The following is a 24,232-nucleotide window of genomic DNA, read 5'->3' on the forward strand; positions in this document are numbered from 1 at the left end:
ACTTCTAATTGTGTTTGGTGTATAAATACAATTCAAACTCAAATGAAATTTTCCCATTGCCTTAGATACAGAACATGACTTTCACAGAGTAAAACAGTGAACACAAATGATCAGGTATTTTCATCAACCAAAAAGACAAACCAAGGCTTACTATGCCACTGGCAAAAGCAACAGAACTGATAAAACCTGCCCAATCACTCCAAGACCAGCAGCTGTGCTCTCTCTTGCAGCCAGACCAGACTGGCTCCTCTTGCTCACCACTATCAACAATCCCACTGCTGCTACACATAGTGCTGCTAATTAACTCTGCTTGTCAGGGTGGCTCCTCAGCAAAGGGGAGAGTCATCCACAGAACAGACCAAGAGGTCACATTTAATCCAGCCAATTGCTCTGAGCTAAGCTGCAGCTGCAGTAACTTTTCAGGGCAGAGTCCACTAAAATAGAAATTAATGTTGCAGTCAAATGAGTTTGATCAGTAATCAGAGCCATCACAATATTCACTGCATCATACTGGTGAAACCTCACAACTCTCATCACAATTATTTGACATACATACCAAGAACTCCAGAGCTTTCTGTTTCCGAACAGGATCATTCTGTGGGATTGTACAATAGGGGAAAAAAATTAAAAGACTGAATTTTACAGCAGTTGTTACATCATCAAGTATAGAACAAGATATTTTAATCTTTTATTCAACAACAAAAGTCAACACAAAGAAAAGATATAATTTTAGGTCAGAGCCATAAACATGTAACCTTAGATCCTCATCAGTATCAGTTTGGTAGCAGCTACACAAACACAACTGCATTACTTCCAATACCAGGAAGAACACATTTCACATCTAAGGCACACACCTACAGCTATCCTTCCCAGCCTCGCCTCACTCAGGAGCAAAATCGTGTATAAAAAAGTCAGGTGCTCAGCTGCATTTAGCAGAGCACCTGACCAGCCTGAGGCCTACACAACCAACTCTGCCACTAAGATAAAAACAGGGCACTTCTCAGTGTTTGTCTCCAACCAGGACAGATCCTTCAGTGATCATTTTGAATTACACCTTTGAGTTAGAAAAAAGGATTGTAAATCTCTAGATATATTTTAAGATTTAAACCAAACTTTCAGTATAGAATAGTCTTGATCTGAAGAGGGACAAAACAGGGAAGAGGAGACTACAGCACAGGCTGGGAGATCTGGCTGAAGACACCGGCTCTGAGACTCTCGGTGGCTCTGAACAGGATTTATGAAAACTAAGGTGAATGTATTGTATTCTCTTCCCCTCTGCTGTAATGAACACAAAACTCTGACTCATTAGGTCAATTGCTTCTGCAACAATATTAATAAAATACTAAATGAAACCCAAAGGGTAATAATTCTCCAGAAACATGAAAAACAAGCATAAAGAAACTGCTACAACATGAGACACTTGTGTTGAATTACCGCCTCTACATACCTCATGCTTATAATCATCTTCCAACCTTAAAAGAAAGAAATTACAGTATTAAGATGCATTCTAAATATTACTAAAACACTAGGTTTACTTATAGTACCTACAGTACCTTATAGAACCAAAATATTTCAGTTTCCACATTTATATCATTACCAATACTGGATATCTTTCTCTAAGAAATAACAGTGTTTTAAATATGCTGTAAAGGTCCTTATTCTGACTGACTCTCAAAGAGACCAGTAGTACAGAAGAACTTTTTTTCAAATCAGCTAAAGGAGATGACTAAAATAACAGTGAGTTGGCGTTTTTTCTTCCAATATAAATAGCTTTTTATAAAACTTACTCAGCAATAATATCCCACACAGAATGGAAACGGCTTGAAATTTCAACTGCAATTACTTTTTGAGTGCAGTATTTCAAAAGCCATAGCTACTATTTCCTCACAGACAAAAAGGAACAATTTACAGAAGAGGAGTAAGTACAGTGAAAAGACAATATAAAGTATTTTCCCATATGTCATGATTGCTACAGAAAAATAATTTAAAAATCTCTTTTGATTCTTCTGTGCAGGTAGGTAGTACTCTCACCTTGCTTCCTCCGCCAGTGGGACTAGAAAATGAAAAAGAATTATTAGCAACATCACAAGGCTTGCACTTTATTACTGCAACAGAAGCATTATACAAACAGAACAGTTACTGGGCATGAAGTGGCTGTGGTTTCTGTAAAGGGCAGGGCTCAGCAGCAGATGGCACACATATCTAGAAACCAGCAGGCATCCTTGATGAAAAGTCTGTGGGAGACTTGTGCCCTAAAGGCTCTGCAGGGTATCCTACAGCATCTGTGTTCAGGCAGCTGAATCCCACACAAAGATGCTGTACAGAATAAACTGAGATAGGCCTGTCCCCTCCATGAAAAAAAGTTACAAGGTCTACATGAGGGATTTATTCTGAGTAGATACCAGTGAACCTAAAAGCTAAGTGAGTCTTAATTCAGCTTAGCTAAATACAATAGCTAAGTTTCCAACAAGAAGTTATGAGGGTTATCTCATCTCTACCACAGTATAAGCATGAGGAGGGAGGGAGGCAGTCTCAAACAGTAACTATGCTTCAGAGAAGCAGCTACTGCATGGTACATAACTTATCACTTCTTAAGCATTTATCAACACAGGTGTTCCAGGATAAGCAACAGGACATGTAATAATTCTTAGGACAAGTGACATCTTTGGCCCTTCAAGACAAGGCTGAAAGACTTGTTGCCACGTTAACCAGCTCCCATTAACGTGGTTCACACGTGCTGCTGAAGCTGTTAATGTCCCTTTTGTTACTTGCACACTAGTATATGTGTACTAGTGGCCTTTCTTAATTATATCCCCAAACTCATTCTCACTGTCAGAAGAGAGTTTTGAAATTTGCCAATATGATCTAGTCTAAAGCTACTTACTGCTGCTAACCATGATTTTCTACTAATAACCAGAGAGGGTTTTACTGGAATTCACTTGATGTAGACCTTATCACCTAACCAGAGCAAACCTTTATATCAAAAGGACAATGCTTTTGCAGATAACTTCCCTCTTGTCCATTTTTCCAGAGATATCTTGTAAGACTGGGTGGGATGACTCTTTTTGATGTTCCAGATTGATATTTGACCATGTCTTCCACTTCTACAGAAGTCTGCTGACTTGACTAATGTCAGTTTACTCAAAACTGAGAATTACTGAGCTAATTACTGGGTCACACTCCCTCTTCTTCGCAAAGATTTCCGCCACTTTGTTTTGAAGACCAACATTCAAAAGCACAAGCCACAGAAGCCATCAATGATTAAAAACAAAACCAAAAAACACACACAAAAAATCACTGCTGTGGCAGGCTCCTACAGCAGTATTCACACTGACAAATTCTGTTGATCTATGCAACCTTCACCCACTTCAATCAAACCCACCTTCCTCCTGACATTAACACTAGGGTCAAAAGGTAGCAAGGAGGTGTTCCTCCAGACTGGCATCATTAAGGATCTATAGCACACCAACAGTAACAAAAGATGTAACTCAGCCATACTGTGTGAAGGAAGATGCTGGGTTTATGTTTGTGGGTTTGGTTGCTATTGCCTGTTCCAATGGATTTGCTAAAAACCAGTAATTTCCACTTTCACCAGTGATTAAGCATGTAAGTCTTTTGAAGATGAAATGAGGTGGAGGACACTTTATCAGCTTATTCAGAGAAAGCCATCAAGTACCATTTTTCCATACTCTTTTACTTTCCTTGATGAGCAAGTTACTGCAGTTATAATAAACACCTTTGGAACCAAGAAGTTAAAAAATATCTAAGGAAGACTGGAAGTCCGGCAAGTTCCTTCTTTCATCACTTCAAAATCACAAAAACCAGAAAAATCTCCAAAAACATTTTGTGGTATTACAAGTTGAATGTTTTACATCAGTCAAACCCTTTGAGTTCAACTAGTAAGTCAAATTAGGCCAAGTATCAATTATATCAAATCTCTTATATTTGAGAAATTCACATACTTACATGAGCTAGCTGGTCTTTCAAAACCTTCAGTCTAAAAATAGAAGAAGTTTCATATTAGACTTTCTGATTGAAATTTCATAACAACAGTCTCTACTGCAACTGCCTTTAGGAAAGAAACAAGTACTTTTATTTATGCCAACATAATTAAATTCAAGTAAATTAACTAAATGTCTCTCAAACAGATAAAGAATATTTTAAATATAAATGAAATTTGAGAGAAGATTTGCTTACATTTGAGAAACTAAGTTGCAAAAATTAAAAGTTATTGAAGTTAAAGTAATGAAATTTCTGAACCACTGAATTCAGACTGAACAATTTTGAATTTAAAGTATCTAAAACTTTGAAAATATAATGCTTTGGGTTTTTTTAGATGAATTTCAATACTACTGTTCTCTTCCCTGGATTTTTCAGGGCAACCTAAAGGTAAGCCTTATTTCAACTCACTACACTTTCTAGAAGCACACAGAAATTTAACAAGCTTTGCCAGCAGTACTTTTAAAATTTACTCTATGAAATATAAATGCACTGATAAAAGGCACATTAACAGATACTTTACATTTATTTCCAATTACCTGATACATTTTTAATCCTTCAGTCTTCTCTAGCTCTGCTGCTATCTTTCTGAGAAATGAGACTTTGCATCTTTTTATATCTGCTGGTCTTCTCCTCATTTTATCTGGAAATTCTTTAGCCTGTAAACAAAACCAGTTTGAAAAGGTTATTATCAAAATCTGTCACAATATTAAAAAATTTACACAATTCACCTTCTGGATAAGCTTCCAAAAGACTGGTAAACATCGATTTGAGTATTATGAGCTTATTTCTTCTCTGCAACATATCTAATCAAATTTTAGGAGTTACTAAAGTAGTCTTCCAAACAAAAAATGGATACCATGCAAAGCTTGCTAGCAAAAGGAACACCCTCTGTCCAGCAATGCTATGGACATGCTGGGGAATAAGAAAGAATCACATTATTTTTGGAACCTGATCCTGAAAACAATCTGAACACTTAGGAACAGACTTTGGAGCTGAAACAGACAAGCAGTCCTGGATTGCACTGCCTCAATAGCCCACAGAATCAGAGCTCTTCATGTTGGTCTGACCCAGGGAGAGTCAACTATATAAGTTGACTATATAAATCGGCAATTTATCATATGGGAGTTTAAACTTCAAATGATCTAATTATTTAGAAACAAAATAAAAGGGGAGTATCATAAAGAAGTTTTGATCAAAATGCATCAAAATTACTCACAATGTATTCTCTTCTGTGTTTATATCCACTAAGATGTTCTATCATAGGTGCCACCTCTGTATTACACCCACACAGCCTGCACTCGTAACGTGGCTCTTTTCTTCCTTCAAATCTCATTTCAACCACGTGTTCTAAACCTGTAAAAGCAAGAGTTACAAATATCTCTATTTTACTACAGACTACTGAAACAGATGTATTCTTTACAATGCTGGTCAGTTAATTCAAAATTAATCTATGAAATTATTCCCTTTGCAGAATTTGATACTCCTCTAGGATCATTTCAACACTTCTTTGGACTTACTACTCACATCAGCTAAATTTATCTCTTTACACTGTCCTATTCTGAAAGGAAATACACCACCTAAGGCAGATTTCCAAGCCCACCAAAAGTATTTCATGTACCTTTACTCCTGAGATTTTTTTTTTTCAAAAAACTAAGAGAGAATGAGAATAGGAAATGCCCTACAAATGTCTAAATTTAAAAACAGCATTTAAAATATTTAGGCAACCATAATTTGGACAGTATCTGAGTAAAAACAGATGTAGGAAAGACATTAATCACTTCAAAAAACTGAATCTTTCATAATTTGAAAATGTTCCATAAACTTTTAAGAATTACAAGGATAAAAATGGGATTTTTCTTAATTTTTCCTACAAATTACTGAGACAATCCCTTAAAAGTATTCAGAAATCTTCAAGTTTGAGGCTTCTTATCTAGCATGAAAAGTCTTATTCTGAAAAGCTTGAACATAATAAATTTAAAAGCAGTTTAAAACAAATAGGAAAATCCTGTAGCTGTTCCCTTAATAATAATTTCCAGTATTCTGTATTCATGATGGGTTGATCACAGCCAGCAGCCAAGAACCACATAGCTGCTTGCTCACTCACATCCCACACCCCTCAGCAGGGTGGGGAGAACAGAGGAAGAACAAAAGCAACAAAACTCATGGACTTAAAGATAGCTTAATAATTTAAGGAAAGGGGGGTAAAAAAAAAAAAAAACCAAACCAACCAACATGCAAAAACCCATCACTCACTTCCCCACAAACAGACCAATACCAACCCACAGTCTCTGAACAGCCACCTTGGAAGTTAAACTCTGCTTCCACCCTTTTTTTTTTTCCCTTTACCTCACACTGTGATTACTGAGCATAACATTACATGGTACAGAATATCCTTTGTGCCAGTTTGGGTCAACTGTCCTCGATGTGCCACCTCCCAGTCTCTTGCCCACCCACAGCTTATTCAAGGGATGAGGATCCAGAGTAACAAAACAATCTTGATGCAGGTGCACTGCTCAGCAACAAGAAAAAACCACTGGGGTGTCATCAAAACTATTTATTCACAAATCCAAAACATACAGGCTGCTCTGAAGAAATTCAACTTCATCTCAGGCCTGCTACAGTATCATACAGCTAAATCTTAACTCTAAAAATAAACTATCACCAAATGAACTGAAAGTGTTCTTGCAACCGAAGTGTTTTCTATTTACAAATGCTTACAGTAAAGTATTCATATTAAGAAACCTAGCAACTTATTATGTGGAGTAACTACAAGACAATGCACTAAACCGAGAAATTTTCTGCTAATACTAGGAAATTTGCTACTTAGGCCTTCATCAGAGAACTTATTTCTCTAGGCCACCATGAAACACTTGAAACACTAAGGCCACTGACAAGCAGCCTTGCTTCTTTCCTAAGGGTTGCCTAATCTAACAGTTAGAAAGAAAGCACTAAAATTAATCTCACTACTTCTAGTATAGCCAAGGACAGTGAGGAGTAATATCTCACTAAGCAGAAACACCTGTATATCCCACCAAATAGAAAGCCACAAAGAACCACCACTGATGACAAGTCACCAGTGGCATGAAGTCCAGTTGGAGGCCAGAAGGTAGCAGTGCACCCCAGGGGTCAGTACAGGGTCCAGTCCTGTTCAAAACCTTCATTAATGATCTGGATGATGATGGAGAGCATAACCTAAGCAAGGCTGATGATGACACATAACTGGGAGGGATGCCTGATACACCAGAGAGTTGTGCTGCCATCCAGAGGGAGCCTGAGTGACTGGAGCTGGGCTGACAGGAAGCTCAGGCACATCAACAAGGGGAAGTGCCAAGTCCTGCATCCAGAGAAGAGCAAGCCAAGCACCAGGGCATGCTGGGGGCTGGCCAGCCAGGAAGCACATTGGCAGGAAAAGACCTACTGGACACCCAGCTGAAGATTAGCCAGCAAAGGCTGATGGTATCCTGGGCTGCACAAGGAGGAGTGCTGCCAGCAGACTCCACTCAGCACCAGTGGGGCCATTCCTGGAGTGCTGTGCCAAGTTCTGGACTGCCAAGTACAAGAGACATTGACATATGAAGGGCCATGAAATTGACAATGGTACTAGAGCATCTCTCCTATGAGAAAAGGCTGAGAAAACTGGAACCGTTCAGCCTGAAGAGCAGAAGGCTCAGTGGGGATCTCATCACTGTATAAATACTTGAGGTGAGGGTGCAAAGAGGGAGCTATTTTCAGTGGTGCCCAGTGCCAAGACAAGAGGCAATGGCACAACTGCAGCAGGAGATACTGTCTGAACATCAAGAAAAACACTCTGACTGAGAGAGTGACTGAGCACTGCAACAGATTTCCCTGAGAGACTGTAGTTTTTTACCTTGGAGATAGGTACACAAAAACCATCTAGACATGGTCCCAGACAACCTCCTCTGGACTTGAGCAGGGTTAAGATCTGCCCAGGCCCCTTCCAACCTCAACCATTTCATGACCTGAAAAAGCTTCCTTACTTAGATGGCTACTTCAGGAACAAGTTAAAGAGTTAAGGAGGCCTTTATAATATTCAGTGCAACAAACTAATATTTAAAGGGTATGGGAGACAGGTATGTTACTAAATACCTTCATAGAAAATGAAACAGTAACTAAAATCAGACCTTTTATTTCAAAAGAAATCCATTTGGTAATAAATTCAAAGGCATACAATTTATAAAACAAAAAAACATACCAATCAGAGGTTCTTCTCTTCCAGGATCATCCATAAAATCCTTCAGAGAGTTTACATACCCTGGGAATGCTCTCCTCACTGAAGTAAAAAATACACACATAAAGAGACATTACACATCACAGTTTACACACAATGTTTATGATCTTAAAGGATTTTCTAATGGGAGACTTTAATGGTGACAAAATTAATTTGCACTCTGAAATGCATAAGGAAAACAGGCAAGACTTCAGTCCCTCATAGAAGAAGTCCAACACTTTGTCTTCCTTAACAATTTTATACATAAGAATTTAATGTCTTCAAGAAAAGGACCAAATAAGCAAAACAAGACTTCTAACACAATTCAGTTTACTGAGGAAAGATACCAAGTTCACAGCCTGTCCCAGGCTGTGTCAGTTCTCATTGAAAAAAGAAAAGCCACCAACCTCCTCCTCCCCTTAAAACCCTAATACTTATACAGCATTCTTGGACTGCTTGTTTGGAGTCTGAAGTGCAAGAACTATACTGCCTTAAAGCTAACAAAGAACACAATCTCCACTAATACAGCAAATACCTTTTGAGCTCTGGGCAGCCCAAAGGCTGCACAGACACAATTGGTATATTCCTGAGTCCAAACTAGCAGTGTTTCAATCAGGGCTCTATCTTGCTCCTCACTGAGTTTTAATAGCCTTGTTTCTGCTCTACCTAAAACACTTCTAAAGCATTTCTCCTCAGCTTAGAATAGCAGCAGAGTTCAGCTAAATATACCTGCAAAACAATCTCAAAGAGGCATAAGAGAATTCAAACATTAGACATTATAAAAGAGCGTGATAAAGTGTTAAAAGATATATTTAATATGCAAAAAAAGTCCTAGAACTCATCTACCTAATTACATATAACTGAACAATGAATTACATAAGAGTAATTAATACTGCTAGATTCTTCAAATTGGAGCAAACAAGTAGAAATATGTGGCCCATTCCTACCAAAAGTTCACAGTCTTCTTAAAATCCTTCTACATTTTGGTTGGGTTTTTTTGTTGCCTGCGGTGACATGCACCAGTAGCAGGTGACAGAGTAAACATGTAATGAGTTGGTGCCACTTAACTCATGCCCACAGACAGACTTTTATCAACACTTTAAAGCACACATTTGTGTGCCTGTACAGCAGTTCAGTGTGAGATAGTTATCTCCAAGCTGACAGATCTTTCAGACTTAATATGGAAAGATGGAAGCAGAAAAAAGTTAAAGGTCTCATCAAGGTAATGGCCATTTTCTGTTTTCCTAACATACAACTACTCTTGTCATAGTATCATCTTAACAGCAAATAACCCATGCTGTTCTTGGTTTATGCGCTGTACACTGAGCATGCTGCAATTTTATTAATTGAAAACTTCACCAACTAAAAAAAATACTAGTTAGATTCATTACGATATTGTTGGATAATCATGAAGACAGAAACTATGTCTCAAATTTGAAAGTATTTCTGTAAAAATACTTGTAACTTCATATTCTCTTAGAATCATTTTTTACATAAATTAACCAGTGCACAAAAGAAAAGCAATGGTTCAAATGTCTGACAGCTTGCATTGCTTCTTTCTAGACCACAATCAAAACATCTGCTTTAGTCACCATTGAAACAAAATAACTGATTTCAAAGTTACATCTGAAAAAGGCATAGTTTATATTCAGCTACCTTGTCTGAGCACTCGATGCTTCATTGGAACTTGGATTAGAGCTGAAGGACCTAGAAAAAGAGTGTGACAGTCAGATTACTTCTTCTCATTTGCTTTTATTAAGTACCTAGTAGATCATTGAAATACGTTACAGAATTGAATGGTTATCTTCACTTTGCCATTTAATCAGTATTCCATCTTGATAGTTTTCTTTTTTAACTGCATTGCTCTAAGTCTCCCATTCCACTCCCCTTCCCCACCAACACAAAATGTCAAACACACAAATGTCACAGAAACCCAGAATATCCAATTCCTATTTGATTTTTAAGTGTTTTTCATATTGGATACTTTTTTTTTAAGTATCATACATGCCAATCAATCTGTGTTCCAGGTACCCAACAAAAGCTTCTGGTCTAAACATTCAGAGCCTAAACATAGTCCCAGACAGAATTAATATAGTCATTAAACTACATCTTCTTTTACATACGGGTCTGTATCTATTCCTAATCAGAGCTTCAAAGTGAATGTTAAGGTGTGCACTTACACTCCTGTTGGATTTCTCCCTTGCCCCTCTCCCCCTCAAATCCACAGATACACACAAACCACTGTGCTTTAATGACATTGTCAATATTTTGTAAGTCACAGCATTCAAGGTTAAAATAAGGTGATACACTAATACTTATTTGATTAAAAAGTAGAAGTTAAATTATTAATTATTTATACACATAATTCTTAATTTTGGAGTCAAAAAGTTTTCTACAGTCATGGTGAACACAACATGTTGTATATATAATTTTTTCCCTCTTTCTGCATAAGACAGGAAGTTAAGAGATCGGTATCAAAGCTGTAAATCAAATCAAATCAAGGTGACAAACATTTTGCAAAAAACTCTGCAATATTAACATAAGGAAGGGGTATAGGAAAGCCTATCTCCCTTGATTCCTTAAAATAAATTATGCATCTTTTTCAGTTAAAAGCTTCAAATTATCTGGTAAAAAGAAGATCCCTAGGCATTCTGCAAGTACAACAATTACCTAATGTCAGAATTGTTCAGTGTCTGAAGCTCAAGTTAAGATTCTGGGTCCAGCATGTGCAGACAACATGGCCAAATGCTATATGATACAAATGGGTATATGTGAAAAAGTGCTTTATTTAGTTTGCTTCGAGGAAGAATTTAAATTTAGAGAGAATTGCACCAGAAGCAGTTCACAGCACATTCTACTTTAACACAGTTAGAGTTTACAAATATGGTCAAGCTAAAAATCAAGTTGTAGCTGCTGCTATCACCAAAGGCAGCAGATTGGAGGACTGAAAATTTTTTATTTAAAAAAAAAAAGTTTTAAGTAAAGACCATTGCTGCCCAAGGATATTTAACAAAGCAGTTTTGATCTTGAAGACTCTCCCATTCAGCAGCAGGTTTCCAGGGTAACATTTAATTCACACTTACTAGTCACATGGCCTTGTAATGTTATCAGTAATATATTTCTTAAGCATCTCAAAACCAAACCAATACAGTATTTTCTCTAAAGCATACCAGACTGATCAATGAGCTGAAAATCAGCTGAGTTGCCAGGTTCAAAGGGAAACAATCAACAAAGCAGCCTCCTGGTGTTCAGTAAGCAGCAGAATCCCTCAAAGAGCAAATTCCTGGGCCCACAACGATGCATCCCCAACCAGGTTACTGATGCTGGCATTCATAAAACACCCTCAGAAAATTCACAGGCAACAGTAATTTAGGGGATACAACCAATGCCACAGCTTCAGCTGAGCAGGACCTTGGGAACCCTGAGAACAGCTGCACAGGCAGCTCACTGCAGAATATCTTATCCCCCATTTTCTGGGACTTGTTCAGTTCAAGGGGGATGGAGAGAAAGCAGAGAGGGCCCACCAAAATGGTCACCACAACAAACAACCCAGGGCAAACAATTTATGAGGACAAGTTTGGGAGCTGGACTTATTTAGATCGGTGGAAACTAAGAGGAGATATAATAGCATGGATACCTGAACAGCAGCTACAAAATGTCCAGCTCTGTGGGAATGTGACAAAAGCATTAAAAAGTAGCAGCCAGAGATAGTTGCTTCAGGTTCAAAGATTAGATATTAGGATAAAATTCCTCGTTGAACAGAGGAGCAACTACAGATTGATTAAACACAGGTAACAGACTCTTTGCCTGTGAAGATGTTCAAGGAGTCAGCAAACAAGTGATGATCCAGCACTGGCTGTAGTCCTGCTTCAATCCGGAAGTTAGGAAATCACCTCATCAGTCTCAGGAACTTTCTTCCACCTAATTATTTTATTTAGTAAGAACTATTTTCCAAATACTAGCTAGGTACATGAACAAACAAACCCGATGAAGTCCCAAAAAAACCCTTTCCTTTCAATATTCAATTACAGAGTGCTGAACATATAAAAGGTGGAGAACAAAGAAACATCTGTATGTGTATTTGTAGTGCACACACATTCCTAATGACTGCCAGAAATCTAACAGCCATCTTTCAAAACAGAAGAGCAGTTTCAGACACTGTCAATTCAGCTACTCATCTGAATTCTGTCAGCAAGCAGCAACAAGGATGTCCCGAGCTCATCACCAGATTCCCTTTTGAGTATAAAAGGGAAGTGCACAAAGACACCAGATTCCATCTTGTCAAGGAACTCCTCAAGAGAAAAGTAGTAAGGGTGTTGAAATACTGTTCCATCTTATACTTCTATTATTATGGCTCCTGAAACATTTTCTCTTCTAGTCTGTAAGTCAGAACAGAACTTCCAGGCTTTTCCTCTGAAGACTCAGCAGTAGTTATAAACCCAAAAACTGCATTCTTATCCATGTTTAACAGACCCTGAGCATGGAGGGACATGTTAAAACATATCAATTTCTTAAAATATTAAGCTGAAATGCTGATCAGGATACTGGTATGGTTATCACTGGTGAACACAAGGCAGAATCCACAACATTTGTGCCTTCACTGGAGGCAGAACTTCTCATCAGTGCTGTTTAATAACCGCAGCTTATCTTCAGACTGGATTCTTCTCCTTGACTCCATGTTTTACAGAACAACCATAATGAAGCCTTCTTTACTCATGGTGCTCTTTACAGGTTTTAATTTGAAGGATATAGATGCAGATTAGTAGACCCAGCAGGTAAGAACATCCCTTATTACACTTTTCATTTTTATTCTTGTAAAACCAGGACAAACTACCTCTGCATCGTATTGTAATGCAAGAAAAATTCCACAGGCTGTACAAAAACTTTTCGTTAATCCACACCTCTGTGCCAAATTCATTTCACCAATAAAGCCAGGCAGCCCATAAAGGGCTTTAACAGGGCTCATACTCTGTATTATGCCTCTTGCCTGAGCTAACAGTAGTAAACCACCGTATTTTGCTACTGCCCAGTAAATGTTTGCCTATGTGTATATTGGCATGTATACTGCCATCATTTAATCCTCTCACTCAAAGCAAAAAGCTTTCGAAACTTTTTTTATTTTGGCCAACAGACACTGAGAAAAAAAAAGTAATTTCATTCCCCTCTGCTCCCTGGGCATGGGCAACTGCCTTAAAAAAGAGCTGAAAGGCAGTATTCCATCTGTCCGATTATATCACTGCAAAAAGGAATCATGATTGAAATTTATGTACTCAGGTGTGCCTTGACTTAACACCCTTAGTAAAGTCTCGGAACTTCAGCATCTTCTATTTCCACATCTTCCATTATGTTGCTCTCCTCTGAACTGTTGAAGGGGGGGAAAAAACCCAACCCAAAACAACCCGAGATATCCATTTCTGTCATTAACACAAAAATAGCTTGTGGATAGTTTTGCCATATGGAAACTCACATGTAATGTGATGAGGAAAGATGTTTTTTCTACAGGAAGTGGAACCCCTCCAAAAATTGATGCATTTCCTCACTTAATTGACTTCAAAGCCAACATGATTGTACAGTCACGCAGGTTACATACACTCACCATTTCTGGATTACCAAGTAACTTTTGATGGGTTCAAAAAGGATACATGGCATATGCCATTCGGAAACACTCAGAATCCAAATACTTTGTCTTTCTAAATTTTGGTTTACAAATGGTAGGTGTTTGGATCACAAGGGAGGTGTTCTCCGTACTGATAAAAGAACTTTTTTTAGTTCTGCAGCAAGGAAGAAAATGCAGATGTTGGTGTAAAACATTCAAAATATGTCAAGCCTCATCCTCTGAAGTACCTGTTCCTTTTTACACAGTGTACATTTCAGTTACTTGTCAGGTGTTGTCCCAAACTATTTCCAAGAAAACTCATCTTTCACTTCACAATGTTTTTTTTCCTGGTTCTTTGAACTCCAACTCTGTGAACATGCTGTCACATTTCAATCTCACTGGAACATTTGATAGCAACATTAGAACAAGATTGCAGATCCAGCAACAATAACGAAAGTATCTCGTTAATCTATATACTGAAATAAAATTGGATTCATACTTTACATAGTGCACCTAACTTCAGAATAGCCATACCTTCCATGCTCATTCACAAAACTTTACTACTGAATTTAATAATTTTTGTTCATCTTACTTCATAGGTCTATAAACAGTAAAAAACCCCAGCCATTTAAAACGAAGAAGTAAAGGCTAGACAAATTCATAATTTATTCTTTTGTATCAGTGACAGAGCACAATGAATTTACTGGATCTACTGGACCCTGAAGGAGAATTATTTATATAATTGGTAATATGTCCATAGAAGAGTTCAAGCAATTCTACATAGATATTGACTATATAATTCTGCATCGCAGTTCCCAACACCTCTGAAAAGTTACTTAAGAGAAAAACTTTTCTACTAGTAAAAAATCCTGAAGCAGCACAACTGAAACATACAAATAAATTTCATCAAGTCAAATTTCAGCCTCTTTGGACAGACAAACCCTACCAGTAGCTTCCAAATTGACCTTACACATCTTGATCTTCAGTGAAGCAGAATGTAATAGAGTAGAATAAAGGAGACACCAATAGTAATAATCATTTTCTATCAGAATTAAATTTCTGATCACTTCAAAACGACTGCTGAGGCAGAGAACTTTCTGGATAAAAGCACATCTTGCAATGCTTCTGACATGGTACCCTGTGATGTTGTGGCTCCTCCAGAAGTTAACCTGCTTACCAAAGCTTCTAGAGTCTTCACTTTAACAATCACATATTTTGACTTCCTGTTCTGCAGGATACATCCGAGTTGAAAGATTCCAAGTCATGACATTTCCATTTGTAGCATGTGCACATTCTTAACCCATGGAATAATTCTTAATTCTCCATGGAACACTGAGACTGTAGTACATACAGCACTGTCTTCTAAAGCCACAGCTCTTTGCAACAGGCTCTTGGCACTGCATCACTCTTTTTACACTCTTGCTGTCACAACTTCTGTCCTCTTATTCACATCACACTTTCTGCCACTTGCATCCCCTACGTTATTTCTCCAAAACCAGATTTCATGATCTTTTATGATCTCTTCACTTAATGAGTACTACTTTTAATGATCACTTCTGACATGGAATTCAAAGCAATCTTTACAAAGTGTCTTCCACTAAAAGCCCTTGACCAGAGCCACACAAATCTCTTCTTGTTGCTGAGGTGTAAATACAATTTTGTAGCGCTTGAATCCATGGGACTTTGAGAAGACTTGAAAGCTTTCACAACTCCTCAGATTCTGTCAGAGAGTTTCATTACCATGTAGCATGACAGCTGCCGAGGCGAAATCTTGTAACTGTTCTCACACTTGAATGACATATCTCAGCACAAAACCCTTAGAGCAGCTAATGAAGTCCAGTCTCGTAGAAAAAGACCTCTGAGCAGCGTTTTCCCAGATCCTTCTTGTGTGTTGATTCTTCAGGGACCATGAAGCAATGAGCTCAGCCTGCAGCACTTCCCTCAGCACAGGACTGATACCATCACTCTTCCCTGTGCAGACGTGTATTTTCAGGTACCTTTGATCAACTTGGTTCAAAGAGGCTGAGAGGTTCAAAAGACACTGGGGAACAGATGATAGAGGTGGAATGTAAGCCTTATTCCTTGGGAGAACAGGTCAAGAAAAAGTAGAAGTGAAAGGCTTGTTTCTTGTGTGACTGACTCTATAACCATTTTGGTTTTTAATAATCTCATTGATTTTTATCATCATTCCCACATCTGCTTACACCTCTGCTTCCTGTAAGAAAAGACTTTCTTTTCCACTGTGAGCTAGGTATACAGCACATTTTTAACCTTTCACCACAACTCTTAATTTCATTGACCTATGTCAGACTGGATTCACGTCCTCAGTTTCTGGGGGAAAAGACACCCCATCAACTGAATTTACCTTGAATACATCTTTGCTCCTCCAAGTCCACTACAATAGAGGCAGAACATTCCTGTGATGCAGCCAAGCAGCTTCAGCACTGGTAGAGCTGCATCTGCAACAGTGCTGTGTTAGCCTGCTGATTTAGCTTCTTAGCACTCTGCCTGAAGCTCAGCAGTGAGTGCATCCAGCTGACAGACAAGTGGGAGACAGTTCAGCCTGGGAAGGTGAGAAACTAAAATACTGACTATACACATCACTCCACTAGACAGATATATAAATATTTATATATGAAAAGGCATAAGTAAGGGTTCATACTCTAAAATGTATCTTTGCTCAGCAGTTCACTAGACAGAAACTCAGAAACATTTTCAGCATATTAAGAGAAACAGAGTTATAGGCATATAAATCAGCAGATGCAAACACCTGAACTGTTAGAAAAGCAACAAGACAGCAAATTCCCAAGCAATATCTATCCCAGGAGGCTGGAAGAAAAAAGTATACTTACAACGTATAGTCTTGCGTCTCAGGGCTTTCTCTCGCTTTAATTATGAAGATGCAAGTCATCCCAAAATAAAATAAGAAAAAGAAATTAATGTGCTGCATCACGCGAAGGAAAATCCCAGCACTTCCGGAAAAGCCTTTGCAGATGAATTGCATTACAGGCCAAAGTTTCCACTGCCAAATAGGAAAAATTAGAGCCTTTATGATCTTCTGCAAAAGCTGGAAGTACTGACAAAGCTGTACTTACAGTCAACACAAGGTTACTTTCAAGAAAGCTCTGTTATTTAATGAAGTTTTAAGAGATGATTATGGCTTGAAACACAACATCTGAAGGATGCCAGGAAAACCTAAAGTATGATTACAGCTCCTTAAGTGTAACTACAGAAGGTGTAGTTCCAAGAAAAAAAAATCTCACCCCAAGTGGATAAACTAACTAAAAGCAGCTTCCCCACCATTTTGAGTGGATTTGGTTAAACCTTAAGGCTAGCCAAATCTCAGGAAAGACCATTCATATCATGAAGAACAGGAAAAGTGTCTTTCACTGGCTGAATCCAGAACAGATGATTGTTTTTCAGCAGAATCTAAAGAAAAGAGGAACTTAAATTTCCATTTAATAGCTAAAGCAATCCTGACTAATTTTGAGAATTTTCTGGCAAGTAAACATAAACTTGTCATTTATACAAGAATGGAACAATAAGTGTAATCATTCTACCACTACAGCAGCTGTCTGTCCAGAGCAGTCCACAGAGTTAAGTGCTGTATTTTCAACATTCAGTGGCACAGGAGAGATGCTGGACATGGGTGTGACAATTCAATAGGAAGCAAGACTGATACAATAGTTAACTGTCTGAGAAGCCAAGCAGCTGTACTTTCATGGCAGTTATAAGATAAGGAAGTTACCTAAGCTCCTGGTATTGCTACAGGCAGTGGATGGTTTTGTATAAACTCAGCAGGATTTCATAAGCTTAGAAATACAGACAGTGTTCCTTGCAGTTCTGCTGTTCCAAGTGCTTTTGTTACTCATTCTCCAGTTTTACAACAAACAGCTGCTAATATCATGTTTTTCAGACAAGTGCAGAAAACATTAGCAACTGTGAGCTGCTGCTCAAAGAGAATTTCCTCCCGACTACTTTCAGACAATCAATCAACTTTGACTGCAGCTGGGTTACTGCTTTTGTTAATATCAGAAATGCAGTTTCACAGCTGAAGCTAAAGGGTCCATTTTATTTGTGATCCTGGCTACTAGATCAGGAATTAAGATTCTCACACATTAGGTAAAAAACTTATTCTCTGTTCTGGTTCAGGGATTGCAACAGCTGTTTTTGAGCTAAGACTATGAAAAGTTAGAGTAACTTTTGGCAAAGTGTCTAACTTTGAGAAGCCAAAACTCAAAAACTACTGGTTTTAAGGGCTCAAACTTTCCATGCACATCATAATCTGTACAAGCTATCACATAAAGTAGTTAGTTGTCCACACAATTCAAGTTCACAGGTCACCTAAGAGAACAGTTTTAAGTGCAGTTAAACATTTCATGAACATAATTTAGTTTTTCTAAAACATAGACAATCTTGAAATATATCAGTTAGATATACAAGGATATACATGGAAATCCTACTTATTTTAATTCTTCAAGCTCATATTAAGCAAATCAAGTTTTAGGGTTTTGTTTGTCTTCTGTTTGGTTTTCCTCTCCAAAGGAAAGGTCCTCGATTAAGGTTTCTCTGGACCATGAAGATATGCTGCAGAACACAACAGCATGCTTTTTGAGACCAAATATAAACAATCCAACAGCAAGGTAATGTTTCCTGTAACTAGCTATGTCAGCATTCCAAGTATCAACACAAATATATCTGACTGAAATGTTTAAACAGCAGTGGTTGACTTTACTGCCACAAAAAAAGGACAGAAAAGTTGCCTTCACATCAGGTATTTCAACCACAGGTTCTGATGCAGAATAATCAGGGATAAAAGGCAGAAGAAATGAGAACACTGAAATGGTGAAGACAAAGACTAACAGCTCCCTTCACACATTTGAACATTCCTTGTTTCTAATGAGCCTATAGAGTCTTGAATTCAGATTTTTCTCCTTTTGGGACATGGCAGGCCTTTCTACCTAATTCCAGATTTGAAGCGAGAACAAGGAAACTTCCATCTTTCATAGAACCAGAACAATCTCCATCTGTGTTCCAAATACAGTTCACAAAACAGGCAATGCTCTTCTGCTGATGCCATACCTGCAAAGGGCTGCTCAAAACACATAGAAAAAAAGATGTTCTGGTCTAGGATTTCCCTTCTAGCAAACTGAGCTATAAAACTAATGCATATTTACAAAACCAGAACAAATTACATCACATACCACCATATTCCAGGTATATACACAGCAGGTGTATTTTATTTGGGGACCATTGTCCCAAAAAAACCTAGGTTCTTCCTCAGCTGTGGAAAAAAAAAAGGCCAAACAAATCCATCTTTTATGCATTATATCCCTCACTACTCTCACAGGCTTGGTTAAATTAAAATGATTAGCAAACTTATATAAATGTTGTTTCCTAAACATTTTAACAAAATGGCTAAAACTAAAATTCAACTGTTTTTCAAAGCACCAAATACCAGCCAACTGCAATTTTCAGAGCCATGAATTATACACACATCTATTAATATTTTGGCTAATTTACTTTCTGCAACTCCCCATCCCATTCATACCTGTTCTGCAATGAAGCCACAAAACCCCATAATTATGCAACTATACAGAGGTCACACAGCACTCAATGCACAAGAGACCCACAGCCTTGTACAGTGATCATCCCAGCCACACAATCATTTGGCCATCAGCATCTTTTTGACACGCGACTGGCCTTATGAACTAACAGCACTAGAAAAAATTAGAGATAAAACAAAGGTATGCAGAAACAATCTAGATAAGTATCTTATGTACCTATTCAAAATCCAGAACAACCAAACCGCCCAGGTGGAAAAAAAAGAAAAACAGAGATAAAATAGCCATGTACACTGAAAGTCCACTGAAGCATTCCTACTAATCTGTCAGAGAGCCAAGCTTTACTACTGCTGCTATTCAAAATAACACATTTTACTTTGAATAGATATAGGAAACACAAGCCAATGAAATGAGAATAATTTCATAGATGGAGCACGTGTTTACATTTGTTTCTTGAAGTTTTCTTAATGACTGTCCTTCTGATGAAGGGCTTTTCCTGACATTTTTGAAACACCTTGTGGCAGACGAGCACAGAGTATCTTTAACAATGCCATTTTAAAAACAAGTGGGCAACTGATAGAAAAAAGGCAATCTGACTGAAGTCATAAAAAATGGCTAATGGATTGGTCAGGCTAGTACTGTGGTTTAGCAAAAGAACTACTGCTTTCTTTTTATTTTGTTATGTTGTCAGGACATCCTTTGGTATTATTTTGAACAGGAACTCCTCCAGCAAGGAACAAACTAAGAGCTATTCACTATCTACACCTACCCTGCATTAGAAAGGAACACAGGCTCAGGACTTTTATAGTCATTCCAAACCTAGTGGTACAAAACCCCAAAATCAATCTATGAGTTCTCACCTTTTTTCACCAAAGCACACAATAGATTTCATAATTTCAAAAAAGAAATTGGAGATAACTGAAAAGAATGATGTTGTGAGCTTGGAGAGTTTATTCCTATAGCAATCCAACTATGTAACTGACCACAGCTCCACACACCAGATTTCATATTAAAAAAAATCCAGTTTTCAACCTCTCCTACTCTCGTTCACTATCATCTAAAAGGCTTCAACAACACAAGAGACTTTGACAGATTTAGCCCAGCCTACAATCAAATGGAAGAAAACTACATGCAGATTTTCAAAGAAAATAAATGCTGGGTTTCATACTTTTTAAGGTAAAACCAGCAATAACTAGATTGCTAAGAAGGCTAGCTAAAAAAAAAAAAAAAAAAATCAAACAACCACAAAAGCAAAGGAATTCTTTGCATCAGCAGGAACATTTTGGCAGGACATGAGAAATACAACTATACAACTGTACTTCTACTCAATCAACAGGGAATAAATATACACTATCCTGTGAGGAATAAAAAGGGGCTTGAGAAAGTAGAGCCACTGACTCAAACAAGAATCAATGCTATTAAAGTGGTCAGCAAACAGGTAACAATACTATTAACCTGTCTCAATAGCAAAGAGGTGGGGAGATACTCCTCATTTCCAAAAGGAAAAAAAAAAGAGGAGGGCACACCAACATTTGAGAAAGACCATTTTGCTGTTAGTCTCTAATGCTCCAGGAAGAATAAAATGTCATCAAGAAAATATCAGAAAAGGCTCTTCAGTGCCACAACAATACAATCTAATGACAGCAAAGGTGTACAGACAACTGAGTTATGTCTCACCTTTACAGACTGAGAATGTGGTGGAATTTAAAACAATCAACAGTCAAAGTTTCAGTCACACAGAATTTGTAAAAGCCTCATCTCTAAATACACCCACACAGAACGGTGCTTAATTATTTAATGCCTTTGCTTGTTTTGTGCTTGAACCAGGTTATTAAGATGCTTCAAACAACACAAGTATCAGACTTGATGATGAAGTCTATGTAACTCCTTCAGGAAATCAGAACTGGTGTTACTATCGAAGTAAAGAGCTTATTTCATTCAAAGTACAGGTGAGTTATGCAGACCTGGAAGACAGAACAGCACTTTTACCAACTGTAAATGAAAACAGAAAGCTGAATCCTTTCAGCACCGGCAGCTCCCGTGTAATTCAAATGTTGATTTCACAAAGAGCACCCATTTACCTTTAGGTGTAACTGATGATTCTTTAAGTGCTGCACAAAGCAGAGTTGTGAGACTCCCACCTCATCCTTTTCTTGGAATTTCAAGCAAATTACTGTTACAAATCTACCAGTAAGTTAGATAAGCATTTGAAGCTGTGTGAAATCAAGTACTGAACTTGCAAGAGTCCCGGATTTATAATGAAATATGCATATACATTTAATATGGAAAAAGTTTACCTTCTTGTGCTTTGCACCACGATAGTGTGATTGAAGACTTACAGCACACGTACAGGAAATTTTACAAATCTAAAAAAGAGAAAAATTGAAAGCACATCTTCAGTTATGCTATGAATATTCTGGCGTTGGTGAATTATAAATATGAAATACACCCGTTTCTACAGTGTAATCGTGTAATTCTCAGGGTCTTCCTGGGCTCAAACGGTGCAGTTTGCATGACTTTTAGAAGAGCACTTTACCACTAAAATGCCCAGAAATAGTATGCAAACCCGTTTAAACAATACTTAAACACACATTTAAATAAATCAGGTGGTAAGAAGTTTTTAAGAGTTTCCCCCTTCTCTGCTACCAGCACTTTCTGAATTCTTAGTTTTCTAAAGTTCTCCAAGCTGGAAAGCCAGCAAAAAGTGCAGTGCAATGACTAAAGAGGAACAGAGGCAAAATCACGGCCTGGGATAACTGCAGCTCCGTTCATTGTCCATTCACAGCCATGCTAAAGGCATCGGAAAAACAATGGAGGAAGACACATGCATTTTATTAAGATCCACAGACATGCAGATACCACTGGAATAATTAACAGAAGACAATACAGACGTACAAGTATTTCTTACTACCTTTAGCTTTTAAAAAACCAACGACTAATGCACGCTAATATTGTCTGTTTCCTTTCCACACTATCGCAGAATTTGAATGAGCCAGAAAAACATTCGGTGCTGCCCAAACACTCCAGGACTGACAAATTCAACGCGTTCTGACCCCGAGCTGCACCTTTTAGAGATAAATGAGCTTTAGCGGCCGCCTACCAGAAACACCCAGCAGAGACTGGAAAGGCTGCAATTAAGAACCATTCACTGCACCCGCGACTGCTCAAGAGCAACCTGAATTCACCAGATCCCGAGGCCAGCAGCTCTTCAGGGACGGGCCGGGTTATCCCCCACATTACACATTCCCCCTGGGGTCAGGTCTGCCCACCGCGCCTGGACCAGCTCCCACACCCCGCACTCCTCCCCGGGCTGAGAGCCCACCCAACACACCCACTCACTTCGCAGTAAAAAATTAATTTCTTAGGGTCCGCATTGCCATCTCCTGCCGTAACTTCCTCAGGCGCGGCGCTCATCCTGCACGGCCAGGGGGGGAAAAAATAAAAACAAAAACAACTCTTGTTCACACAGCGCTTTACAGCGACCAGGTGGGAGCGGGGGCCACGCCTCGGGCAGATGAGTGGGGCTATGATTTTGCTATTTGAGCGCTATTGTTTTATTCCGCGGATCAATCCACACCTCCCACCGCCGGCGCAGCCTCAGCATCCGGGAGCCGCCGCCCGCCCCGCCCCCAGAGCGTCCGCCACTTCCGGCGCTGCCGCGGCCGCGCCCCCAGGCCGGCGGCCATTGGTGGGCAGCCCCTCCCCGAGGCCAATGGGGAGCCAGCGTCGCGCCGCGCGCCCGGCAGCAGGCCACGCCCCCCGCCTCGGGCCTCGCTCCCCGTGCCCGGCCGGCCCCTCCTGGAGCGGGGAGAGAACCAGGAGCTGGAGCGGGGCTGGGACCCAGCCTGGGTGGATAGTGGGCCAGTTCAGGAGGAGGAGGAGCTCAGGGAGAGGATGCTGGGACCAGTTCAGAGGGGATACTGGGATCATTTGAGGCCAAGAGAGGATACTGTAACCGGTGCGGACCAGGGTGGGTGCCTGGGCCTGTTTGGGATGGACACTGGGCGTGGTTAGTGGGACCAATCCGGAGCAAATACTGTGAGGGAGCCAGGGCGGACAGATGCTGGAACAAGTCCAGAGGGGATACTGGAACCAGTTGAGGGCAGGGGGTTAGTGGGCCCGCTACAGGGAAGGGGCAAGAATCACGCAGCAGCAGCAACAGCTTCAGTTTAAATGCAAACATTTTATTTTAAAATGTCTCAGCTTTACGCTTCTGCCTGGTAATAAATGTAAAATATAATTTAAGAAGTACGCTTGAAAGTTCCTTCTAAAAGCAGGCTGAGGAGACAGTACAAAACACAAGAGAAAAGTGCGCCGGGTTTAAACAACATGCCAGAACGTCAAATCCACAGGCCACTGCCTGGTTTGAATCAGCCACAATATCTTTTACAGGTATGTTATTGATATACCATATATGATACTCCTATGCACAAAGCAGCACAGCCAGTGGTGCTGGTTGGGTTACACATTACCAAAGGTCATCCCACAGGATTCCCTGGGCTGGCTTCCCTGGGGCTGGAGCTGTACCTGTCTGCTGCTTCATCTCCCCACATGGGCAGCATTCATCACACGCCCCAGTGCAGGCATTACCTGCATCATTTAGAACATTTTCAAGTAGTGCTGGAGCGGTTGCAGTGTTTTCTCCAGAAATACACACTCCCCAATAAAGTTTTGGGGGATCATGAAGTGCCAGATAGGCCAAAACAGTTGGCAGAACTCTGTGCACCTGTTTGTTAATCACAGAACTATAGAATGGTTCAAATTGGAAGGGATTTTAAAGATTATCCAGTTCCAATCCCCCTGCCATGGGCAGGGACACCTTCCACAAGACCAGATTGCTAA

The 24,232-nt window shown here is 39.2% G+C and overlaps 1 protein-coding gene across 5 annotated transcripts in view; it reads right to left on the reverse strand.

Annotated features, from left to right (window-relative positions):
• LOC310915511 (uncharacterized protein) overlaps window positions 1-23,031 on the reverse strand; it is a 28,117-nt gene extending 5,086 nt beyond the window's left edge. For 2 of the 5 annotated variants that reach the window (XM_083872445.1, XM_083872441.1), the window contains exons 1-11: window positions 22,730-23,031; window positions 21,688-21,756; window positions 16,679-16,712; window positions 9,887-9,937; window positions 8,216-8,293; window positions 5,219-5,355; window positions 4,539-4,658; window positions 3,967-3,997; window positions 2,032-2,053; window positions 1,448-1,472; window positions 557-595 (exon numbers count right to left, since the gene is read on the reverse strand). In XM_083872445.1, the coding sequence (XP_083728571.1) occupies window positions 557-595; window positions 1,448-1,472; window positions 2,032-2,053; window positions 3,967-3,997; window positions 4,539-4,658; window positions 5,219-5,355; window positions 8,216-8,293; window positions 9,887-9,937; window positions 16,679-16,712; window positions 21,688-21,756; window positions 22,730-22,804 (681 nt within the window). In that variant the 5' untranslated portion in view covers window positions 22,805-23,031. Of the gene's footprint in view, window positions 1-556; window positions 596-1,447; window positions 1,473-2,031; window positions 2,054-3,966; window positions 3,998-4,538; window positions 4,659-5,218; window positions 5,356-8,215; window positions 8,294-9,886; window positions 9,938-10,900; window positions 10,979-15,003; window positions 15,908-16,678; window positions 16,713-21,687; window positions 21,757-22,729 lie in introns of those variants that run through there. The other 3 variants (XM_083872442.1, XM_083872444.1, XM_083872443.1) reach the window with 3 other exon arrangements.
• Between the last annotated feature and the right edge of the window lie 1,201 nt (window positions 23,032-24,232).

This window comes from Zosterops lateralis (assembly GCF_965231275.1).
Source record: "Zosterops lateralis genome assembly, chromosome: 1".
Taxonomy (NCBI): Eukaryota; Metazoa; Chordata; class Aves; order Passeriformes; family Zosteropidae; genus Zosterops; species Zosterops lateralis.